Source organism: Galeopterus variegatus, unplaced genomic scaffold (assembly GCF_000696425.1).
Source record: "Galeopterus variegatus unplaced genomic scaffold, G_variegatus-3.0.2 Scaffold9211, whole genome shotgun sequence".
NCBI lineage: Eukaryota > Metazoa > Chordata > Mammalia > Dermoptera > Cynocephalidae > Galeopterus > Galeopterus variegatus.
The window spans coordinates 7,702-19,050 of NW_007735322.1; the positions used below are offsets into that span (position 1 = coordinate 7,702).

The 11,349-nt window shown below is 51.0% G+C and overlaps 1 protein-coding gene across 1 annotated transcript; it reads left to right on the forward strand.

Annotated features, from left to right (window-relative positions):
- The first annotated feature begins 4,017 nt into the window (after positions 1-4,017).
- OLFM2 (olfactomedin 2) lies at positions 4,018-9,843 on the forward strand. Its single transcript, XM_008593472.1, has 5 exons — positions 4,018-4,338; positions 6,517-6,663; positions 6,913-7,132; positions 7,471-7,577; positions 8,734-9,843. Exons 1-5 carry the CDS (start codon positions 4,027-4,029, stop codon positions 9,409-9,411), a joined length of 1,464 nt encoding a protein of 487 aa, XP_008591694.1. The 5' UTR covers positions 4,018-4,026; the 3' UTR covers positions 9,412-9,843.
- Positions 9,844-11,349: the final 1,506 nt, after the last annotated feature.

Genomic DNA, 11,349 nt, shown 5'->3' on the forward strand with positions numbered 1-11,349 from the left:
TGGGCTCACGTTCATTGCTTTTCTTTGTTTTGCTTTTAAAGAATTGAATTTGTCATCAAAGCAGGCAAACCAAGGGGGAAGGCTTTCTTGGGCCACCCTTCTTGTCTTAAGTCAGGCTCCCAAGGGGAGGACTTAAGTGCATATATTCACCTAGGAGGACTCTAGTGGACTGAATGATGTTCCCCCCCCCAAAACTCACTGAAGCTTGAATTGTGTCCCACAAGTTTTATGTATTAGAAACTTAGCCCCCACTGTGACTGTTAAGAGAGTGGGGAATCCTATTATGGTAACTGAAAGGTGGAGCCTTGAAGAGGTGATTGGATTGCAGTAGTGAATAGATTAAAAACGGTGGTCAGGGGCATGGTTCTGAGGACTTTAAAAGAAGAGGAGAGTCTGTCTTTCTCTCTCTCTCTGCTTCCACCATCTTGCAATGTGGGACCCCTGGGTCACTGTTGCCACCACCAGATGGACTTTGGACTTCCCAGCCTCAGAAACTGTAAGCAGTAAATTTCATTTTCTTTGCGAATCACCCAGTTTCAGGTATTTTGTTATAAGCAACAAAAACGGACTAATATAAGGGTGATCCCAGGAAGAACCAGAGCTGAGACATGTGAAAGGGACAGAAGGAAACCCATGCATTGGGAGTTAATGAGCAGGTTGCCGCTGTGGACAACTGGAGCACAGTCCCAGTGCTTTCACAATTCAGATAAAGTCCTCTAGGTGGGGAATCCTGGGAGCTTCTGCAGTGAGTGTTGGCACCACCCAGCTCATACTTGGGTTCGAATCCTATTATGGTAACTGAAAGGTGGAGCCTTGAAGAGGTGATTGGATTGCAGTAGTGAATAGATTAAAAACGGTGGTCAGGGGCATGGTTCTGAGGACTTTAAAAGAAGAGGAGAGTCTGTCTTTCTCTCTCTCTCTGCTTCCACCATCTTGCAATGTGGGACCCCTGGGTCACTGTTGCCACCACCAGATGGACTTTGGACTTCCCAGCCTCAGAAACTGTAAGCAGTAAATTTCATTTTCTTTGCGAATCACCCAGTTTCAGGTATTTTGTTATAAGCAACAAAAACGGACTAATATAAGGGTGATCCCAGGAAGAACCAGAGCTGAGACATGTGAAAGGGACAGAAGGAAACCCATGCATTGGGAGTTAATGAGCAGGTTGCCGCTGTGGACAACTGGAGCACAGTCCCAGTGCTTTCACAATTCAGATAAAGTCCTCTATGGTGGGGAATCCTGGGAGCTTCTGCAGTGAGTGTTGGCACCACCCAGCTCATACTTGGGTTCAAGGAAGGTTGAGAAGGCATTACTTCATTTCTCCATCAGGGGGATGTGGACTCCTAAAGAGTGATTAATTATAGTAGTTTCAGATGGTGCTTATGAATGGTTTCTTTTTCTTATAAATTAGTGGAAGAGTCAAGCTCATCTGTACAATTATATCATTTGCTCACATTCCAATAGGCTTAAGAAAAAAAAATGCTTTATAGAGTGGGAGAGAAAATGGGTGGGTTAATAACTGAAGCCCCCAGGATTGCTCGTAACTCTCGGCCCACCTTAGCTCTGCTGCTGCTCGTGGGAACAGCCTCTGCTAGGTGATCAGTCATTGGCTGCGCAAATGGCCAGTGATTGTGGTGCTTTGTTTCTCTGTAAAACACTTGGGGTTTTATTAGATTTTCATCCATGCCCATAGGAATGCATCCTGGATAGGACCAGAATCATTTTTTTTTTTTGGTGGCTGGCCGGTATGGGGATCCAAACCCTTGACCTTGGTGTTATCAATACCGTGCTCTAAACCAACTGAGATAAACTGGCCAGCCCAGGACCAGAATCTTCTAAGGTCCCACCTCTATGGCCACAGCTTATTGTTGCTTGCATGGACCCATGCTGTCACCTCTGCCCTGGTCTTCTTCCCCCCAACCCTCAAAGCAGCCAGAAGCCATTATGAACACCCCAGTCAAGGCACATCCCTCCTCTGTTCAGAACGCTCTATGGCTCAGGGCCAGCCTGTGGCTCACTTGGGAGAGTCCGGTGCTGATAACACCAAGGCCAAGGGTTCGGATCCCACATAGGGTTGGCCTGTGGCTCACTTGGGAGAGCGTGGTGCTGACAATACCAAGTCAAGGGTTAAGGTCCCCTTACTGGTCATCTTAAAAAAAAAGAACCCTGTATGGCTCACTCCCACCTCACTCAGAGCTGAAGTCAAAGTCCTCACTGCAGCCTGCAAGGCCCCATGCACTCTGCCCACTGTCACCTCCTGCTCCCATCTCCCTCCACTTACTCCCTCACTCTGTCGTGCCTCAGGGCCTTTGCACTCGCTGTTCTGTCTGCCTGGAACCCTGTTCCCCGGACATCTGCATGGCCCCTCCCTCATGTCCTTCAGGTCTTTACTCAAATGACACCTAAAGTTGCAATCCTGGTGCTCTCCAACCCCAGTGTCCCCCATCCTTTTTATTTCTCTCTCCCTCCTCTTTAATAAAAGCTCCTAGAGGAGTGCGCATGAGCGCGTGTGTGTGTTTTGTTCACTGCTACATTTTCAACATCCGTAATAGAATCTGGCACACAGTAAGAGCTCAACAAATATTGGTTGAGCAAATGAGACCATCACGGGGGCCTGGCTGGTTTTCTCAGTGGTTAGGGTGCAGCCGCCCAAAAAATTACTTAGAAATGAGACCATCATGCCCTCTCAGGACTTTTGACTGGTTCTGCTATGCTCCAGGGAAGTTCCAGGGGCCCTAAAATGGGGCCCAGGTCTGTCCAGTGAGTATTCACTGCTTTTTGGACAGTGTTTCTCATATCTCTCCAGGTATTGATAGGATCTGTCAAGCTAAAAGTCTTCCCTCCTCTCTCTGCTTCTCCTGGCTCACTCATCCTTCAAGTTCAGCTCAAATGTCCCTCCCCTGGGGCACCTTCTCTGACACCCCCAGCCTGGGAAAGACCCCCTGTTACTCCCTATACTATTTCTTCAAAGCATTCTCTATAGCATGTGGTTCTAGAAGTATCATTAGGATTACATGTCTGATGTCTGTTTCCCCCACTAGTTCCATGTTTTTCCACACCCTCTTTTTATTCCTTTTTCTTTTCTATTCCTTCTTCATCCTTCTCTTCCTTGCTCCTATCCCAGGCCCTATGCCGGGGATAGAATAGGCTCTCACTGGATATTTTCTTTTTTTTTTTTGTCTTTTTCCATGTCCGGCAACGGATCGCAACCCCCAGTGTTGCCCCTGTACCAGACCAGGGACCGGCAATGGGATCGCAACCCTCGGCGCTGCTCCCGCGCCCCGCTTAGCCAGTGAGCGGGGACCGGTCCGCATGTGGGATCCGAACCCTCGGGCGGGAGCGCCGCCGTGCTTCCCAAGCAGCACACTACCCAGTGCACCACCGGGCCGGCCCCTCACTGGATATTTTCTAATAAGATTGGCAATTATGGCTGTCTCGAATTCCCTTTGACATTAGCATTTCAAAGGCTCTGATAAGTCCTGCAGTGAAGAAACTTGTTTCACCCAACAATGCGCAAACTTATTTGACCAGAGCACCCTTTGTCCAGCACATCTGGTAAGATTGCTGCTGTTCCAAGGAGCATGGGAAACACAGCCGTAACTGATCACTGGATTATCTGAGCAGCATCCATTGACCTGAAATTTAATTTAGGAGGAGTCTGAAGGCGATGCCTTCTATCCAAGAACCTAGAAAGTCTCAGCGAGATTTTTTCTCATGTTGGGCATAACCTTGCCTGGGCTTCTTGGGATAGGGTAGGGGAATAGCAGAGTGGCACTTAGCACTTAGTGGCCCCTGAGATATAGTCAGAGCCCATCTGTCACCATGGACCGGGGAAGGAGAGAGAGAGGTCCGGGTTTGTGGGTTATTATGAGTGGATGTATGTTCTAGTGGCTGTTATGGAGGCAGTGTTGTATGTGTGTGCAAATGTGTGGGACAATGAATTCCCAGCTTGAGGAAGGGCTCAAGTCCCATAATTCCTTGCTGTGTTCCTTAACACCTCCACATTTCAGTCTTGTCATCTGTAAAATGGGGCTCCTTCAAAAGGGATTGAGGTCATATGCAGCAGGCCCATGGTCCAGCACATTCCAAATGTCCATCTGGCAAAGGGCATCTGTCATTTCCCTGGGCCCTCTTTCTCTCCTGGAGGGGCAAGGTGGGTCCCCCTCTCTAACCCCAACATCCCTGCAGACTCTCTTCCAGAGCCCAGAAGAGGGCTGGCAGCTGTACACCTCGGCCCAGGCCCCCGATGGGAAATGCATCTGCACGGCCGTGATCCCCGCACAGAGCACCTGCTCCCGCGATGGCCGGAGTCGGGAGCTGCGGCAGCTGATGGAGAAGGTGGGAACCTACCAGGTTCCCCGGGGTAGGCTGTGAAAATCTCCTTGCCCTCTGTCGCCCTCTGGATCAGCCTAGGCTACATCCAACCATCCAGATTATCCAGAGCTGGCTGATACCCCGGTTCCCCTGCTGGTGGATAATTTATTCATATCTGTTCAAGGCTTCTTTGGAAGAGAAGCTGAGGCTTGTGGGGTCGGGGAGGAAGGAAGACCCAGTGGTGGCACCTGTCTCCTGTGCGTGAGCTCTGGCCCTACTGTGCATGTTCCATTCAGCCCTTCAGTTCTCCAGACTCACCTACTGAGAAGCGTTCCATGTCCCTTGGGTGGGGGGCTCTCACCCTCCACCTCGAGGCTCTTGTAAGGATTCCTACCCTCTCTGATCATGGTCGATGCAAAATGGTCCCCATTCAATACATCCCCGAGGATGTTTCATTGCCCTTTATAGCCAGATCGCTGTCCCTTGCCACTGCCCAGCTGAACTGCTCATTAGCTCTGATGCCGGTGATGAAGGGGACCAGCAGCCATCATCGTTCTATAGAGGAGGAAGCTGACATTTGGCAGAGAGGAGAAGAGTTTGTCAGCACCAGAGTCTCCCACCCATTAACTCCACAGGATTCTGCCCTGCCCACAATGCCCAAACTGTTTTCCCCAATAATTTGGGACATCCAAAGTGGTGTCCTCTGTCAACAGTAGCTATATAGTCGTCCAGCCTTAGCTGTGGGGAATTAGTTCCAAGATGTTCCACGGATGCCTGAAACTGCAGTAGTACCCAATCCTACATGTACTTTTTCCTTACGAACATACCTATGATAAAGTTAAATTTATAAATTAGGCACAGTAAGAGATTGACAACAATAACAATAAAATAGAATTATAACAATATACTATCATAAAAGTTATATATATATTTTTTTTGGTGGCTGGCCAGTATGGGGACTCTGAATCTGTGACCTTGGTGTTAACAAGGTTGCACTCTAACCAGCTGAGCTAACCGGCCAGCCCATTATTTATAACACATGAGTTGTTTATTTCTGGAATTTTCCATTTAATATTTTCAGACCGCAATTGGCCACGGGTAACTGAAATCTGGAAAGCAAAAGCACGGATAAAAGGGGACTACTATAAAAATGTTTTGTGGCATCCAGGGCGGGTATCAAGCTGTTGGGCTTCTGAGAATTACCAAGAGTCACGTGACCAATTGTTCAGGAAAGTCTGGGTATTTCAACAAGTATCCAGTGATGTCTCTGACTGAGTTTACCTTAGCCAGGTGGGATCCACCTTAGCCCAGTAGGGTCCACCTTAGCCAGGTAGAGTCCACCTTAGCCCAGTGGAGCCTACTTTAGCCAGGTGAAGTTCACCTCAGGCTGGGTCAGGTGAGACTAGGGTATGGGAGCTTCTTCGGGGCATGCATTCAGCCAGAAAGTATTTATCGAGCAACTACTTGGGGCCAGTGCTGGGCCCTGGGGATTTGGCTGTGGATAAGCTAGACACTGGCTCTGCCTCTGAGGAACCCACCTGAAGGAGGAAGGTGAATCAGAAAGTTCCAGATAGTAGTCACAGCTAGGAAGAAAATAGCCATGTAAGGGGAGAGTGAGTGAGTGGCTACTGAGACAGGGTAGTTGGGGAAGGCCACACTGAGGAGGTGATTCTGGAGTTGAGACCTGAAGGACGAGAAGGAGACAGCCATGGGAAAATGAAGGGAACAGCACTCCAGGTAGAGGGATCAGCATGTGCGGAGGCCCTGAGGAGGGAGGGAGCTTAGAGTCTGTGAGAACAGAGAGCGCTGGTATTTGGAGTGGTGTGAACTTGGAGAGGAAGCAGGTCAGGGGGCAGGACTAGCCCATGGAGGATCTGCAGGGGAGAAAGGTGGTCTAATCTTTGTTTTGTAAAGTTCCCTCTGGCTGCTACGTGGAGAACTGACTGCAGAGGGTGAGGGTGGAAGCAGGGAGACCGGGGAGGAGGGGATAGGTGGTGGTGGGCAGACCCAGTGGGAACCAGAGGGAAGGGGAATGGATGGATTGGGCATGCCATTCACAGGTAGCTGGTAAGATCAGGGAAGGAGAAGGTGGCCTGGTTGGGTGTTTGTGTGACCTCTTGCCCTGCCAGGCCTTGTCTGTAGCATCTCTGGGTCAGGGGCAGGAGAAGAAGTCTTGCTTTCCTGAATTGTCCCCATTCCTAGGTCCAGAACATCTCCCAGTCCATGGAGGTCCTTGAGCTGCGGACGTATCGTGACCTCCAATATGTGCGCAGCATGGAGACACTCATGCGGAGCCTGGACGCACGGCTCCGGGCAGCCGATGGATCCCTCTCGGCCAAGAGCTTCCAGGTGGGTCCTTCTGGGCTCAGGTCAAAGGTCAAGGGAATGAATGCTCAAGGTGGGTGCCCATGATTCCGAGAATGGAGTCACGTCTGGGAAGAACTGAGGGTTGGCTGGGATCTAGGGACCAGTAGGGGCCAAATGTCAAGGGCCAATTATGCAACAAAGACAAGGGGTGAAGTTATGGGTCAGAGGTCAGGTTGGGTCTGGGTCAAAGGTCATGGGTCGAGCTCCGCAGGGTTCCATCTTGGTGCACAGGAGCTGAAGGACAGGATGACGGAGCTGTTGCCCCTGAGCTCGGTCCTGGAGCAGTACAAGGCGGACACGCGGACGATTGTGCGCCTGCGGGAGGAGGTGAGGAATCTCTCTGGCAGCCTCGCAGCCATCCAGGAGGAGATGGGCGCCTACGGGTACGAGGACCTGCAGCAGCGGGTGATGGCACTGGAGGCCCGGCTCCATGCCTGCGCCCAGAAGCTGGGTATGCCTTGACCCTTGACCCTGACCCCTGACCTCCACACCCAACTCCAGTACCACCCATGTGCCAGAAGCTGGGCAGTTTTGACCTCTAACTTCTAAACTTCAACCTTTGACCTACATACCCAAGGTCAAACTGGGCCCAGAAGCTGGAAATGGCCCTGACCTTTGGCTTCCAACCCCTCACCCCAACCTAATTCCATATCGGGACCAGATTTCTGGATCCCCCCTCACCCCTGGTCCCAGCTCTTCCCAATTTGGTCACAACACTTGGTCCTTGCCTTTCCTTTCTTGGGCTCTTCCCATCCCCCACCCTCATTCCCCCCTGTTCCTGCCTCCCAGGCTGTGGGAAGCTGACTGGGGTCAGTAACCCCATCACCATACGGGCCATGGGGTCCCGCTTCGGCTCTTGGATGACCGACACGATGGCCCCCAGTGCGGATAGCCGGGTGAGTGACTGTGCCCACCCCAGGGGTCAGAGCCTGGGAGGAACATAGCCTGTGACTGCCCATAGGTGCCCAGGGATTCCACACCAATGACTCTCTTGTAGCCCAAAGTGTCCTGGATCCCCAGGGCCCTTGGACCTCCCCTCGACTTTCTAGTGACCACCAAGTGACCAACAACCTTCCAGCCCTGTAAATTTCAAAGTCTGTTGACCTCTAGTGACTGTAGAGACTAATGGTCACTGAGCGCTACTAACCAGTTCCCAGTGGCCAATGACCTCTATGTAACTGCCCAGTAACCAGTGCCTTCCCAAGGACAAAAGACCTGCCAGCACTGCTCAGTGACCTTTGGGCTTCCAGTGGCCCCCATGGTCATGATTGCCCATCACCTAGACCCACAAGAACCATCGATGAACTGCCCAGTGACTATCCTGCAACAGCGACCTTCCTGGTGACAGATATTGGTCAGTGGGTGGCCACTGAGTGTCATAGATTATGGGTAGTAAATAGCCACCATACTGCCATGATCCCTGGACCCCCAGGGATTATGGTTGTACAACCGATTGGTTGGTTAAGGAATCAGACTTGGATTTGTATTCCAGTCCCACCACCACGGGCAGGTTCCTTAATGTTCTGACTAATTTCTTTATCTTCAAAATGGGCATGATAACGTCAGCACTGAAGTTTTTAAGATGCTTAGCTCCATACTAAGGGCACTCCCGAGTGCTAATTAACATGATGATGCTGATAACAGAGAAGATGATGACATGCTGGTCATGTTGTGGTTACAAGGGTTACTCATGAGCAATGAATTTAAGTGACCTCTTATCACCCAATGGCTTTCCAGTGACTACCCACCATCCAATATCCAATAACCAGTGAATTCCTGGGCCCCACGGAGTCCCCAGGGAGTGCAATTCCCCCTGATCTTTTGGGATCAAGTATCATCCACTTAGTGTCTGTTTTAAGACCAAAAGCACACACCGGCCAAATGATCCGTCGGTGGGATGGTGATTGGTCAGGAATGATCAGTGGAACCCCATGACTAATTACCGCTTAGTGACTGTTGATCTCCAGTGACGATGACTGATTCCTGAGTGGTTGCTGGGACTCTGGGGCCATTGTCAGTGGCCCCCCCCGTGACCAGTGGCTGCTCTTGTAGGTCTGGTACATGGACGGCTATTACAAGGGCCGGCGGGTTCTGGAGTTCCGCACTTTGGGAGACTTCATCAAAGGCCAGAACTTTATCCAGCACCTGCTGCCGCAGCCCTGGGCGGGCACGGGCCACGTGGTGTACAACGGCTCCCTGTTCTATAACAAGTACCAGAGCAACGTGGTGGTCAAGTACCACTTCCGCTCACGCTCCGTGCTGGTGCAGAGGAGCCTCCCGGGGGCGGGCTACAACAACACCTTCCCCTACTCCTGGGGCGGCTTCTCCGACATGGACTTCATGGTGGATGAGAGCGGGCTCTGGGCCGTGTATACCACCAACCAGAACGCGGGTAACATCGTGGTCAGCCGGCTGGACCCGCACACCCTGGAGGTCCTGCGGTCCTGGGACACCGGCTACCCCAAGCGCAGTGCCGGCGAGGCCTTCATGATCTGCGGCGTGCTCTATGTGACCAACTCCCACCTGGCCGGCGCCAAGGTCTACTTTGCCTATTTCACCAACACGTCCAGCTACGAGTACACGGACGTGCCCTTCCACAATCAGTACTCCCACATATCCATGCTGGATTACAACCCCCGCGAGCGGGCCCTCTACACCTGGAACAATGGCCACCAGGTGCTCTACAACGTCACCCTTTTCCACGTCATCAGCACCTCGGGGGACCCCTAGGCACTGCTGTGGCTCAGGCTGCGGAGGGTCCTTCCCACTCTGCCTGTGTCCCTTAGAGTTTATCACTCTGTCTCTGCCACGTTCTCTCCCCACCTTTTGGCCGAGTTTGTTCTCTGCCTGTTTCTATCCATGCATTTTGTTGCTTCTCCTTTATTTATCTCTGCTTTTGATACTCCACTTTTGTCTTTCTGCCTTTTTATTGATGTCCCTCTGTCTCTTTCTGTTATTGATCTGGCTCTCGAGTTCTCTTTCCGCCTCTGCCTCTTCATCTCTCAGTTTCTCTCTTCTCCCTTCGCTCCTCTTTGCTTCCCCCATGGCTCATCACTCACTTTCCACCCTCACCCCCAGAAGTTGAGTGCATGGATCTGTTTCTTTTTTATTTACACTTTTCCTTTCTGGGTTGCCGGAATAAACAGGACCTTTGACATTTGACGCTTCGGTGGCTCTGTGTGTCCAGTGGAGGGGGTGGAGCTGGAGGTGGAGGCTGAATCCAAGCCTGGACACCCATCTCTGCTGGGCCCTGTTTCCAGGACTCGAGCTTAAGTGTGGTGTGGGGGGCATGGAGCTCAACCCTCCCCAGGGCGAACTCCTGGGGGAGGAGGGGGAGGAGACCCAACCCAAAGTTGCTTTGATCAAAAGCAATTTGTTTAAGGCCGCCCGTGGCTCACTTGGGAGAGTGCGGTGCTGGTAACACCAAGGCCACGGGTTCAGATCCTATATAGGGATGGCCGGTTTGCTCACTGGCTGAGCGTGGTGCTGACAACACCAAGCCAAGGGTTGAGATCCCCTTACCGGTCATCTTTAAAAAAAAAAAAAGCAATTAGTTTAAAAGCAATTTGATCAAATCAACTGAGGATTCTATCACAACAATGAAAATTGGACACAAATGAGTATTCCCCAACACTGGCTCTTCGCTCATTGATCATTCTGGTGGATCCCTGAGTGGTCTGGCCATTTTTTAAATGGGATTTTAACAACTTTGCTGCTTTTAAAAATCTGGGTAGGAGAGGGTGGGGGCCCCAGTCAAATTGTTTCCCTTTTCTTTTTTCTTTGGCTTTGTAATTTCAAACATAGTTTTAGGTGAGTCATGCCTCTTCTGAGTTAAGGAATAGGGAAAAGCTAGAACCCATCTACCTGGAGGGGACTTGAGCAGGAATGGCCTCTGACCTGGGGACCAGAGCTCTTGGAGGGGAAGGACAGGCAAGACTGGAAGTACTGGAGGCAGGAGGGAGGCATCATCAGGGAGTCAGGCAGAGACTGAAGAAGTAACCAGAAGCTAAGTTGTCAGCAGCCTTAGAGATCAGGCTAAAGGCAGGGCTGAGGGTCACAGAAGGGGAAGAATAAGATGAGGGCTTTGCTTTAGCCAGATCTGCCTGGTGGCCTTCGAGAGACGGTCTGGAGGGGTGGGGGTGGGGAACCGTGAGGTGTCACAAGGATGAGGGACAAGCTGGAAGGAGTACAAGAAGGGTGGAGAGTCCCCCCGGGTTTTCTCATCTGGACACTGATGGCAAGAACAAAGGTAGTGAGGGGGCAGCACAGGGCTGACCCCCGCCCCCAACATGGGCCCCAATGGGTGGTCCCTATTGAATCCAGAGCCCCACAGGCCCAGATCCCACCCTGCTGAGGCCACCCGGGAGGACATTCTCCTCATCTCTAATTAATGGCCTCCTGATTAAATCATCTCCGCTCTGTGCTAGCATTTCCAGGAATTCGGATATTGGGGCCATATTGGGAATGAAACTGATGAATAATAAATGGGACCATCTAATGCACTCATTTAAAACCAATTTTTAAAGAAATCCTCAAGAAAAGCAATTAATATCTATTTAAATGAACAAGGTTGACATTGAAAAAGAATTGATTCCTGGATTAGCACATGGAGAAGCACTTTTCTCCATACCTGCTAAAAAAATGAAACCAACCAAAAAAAAAAAAAAA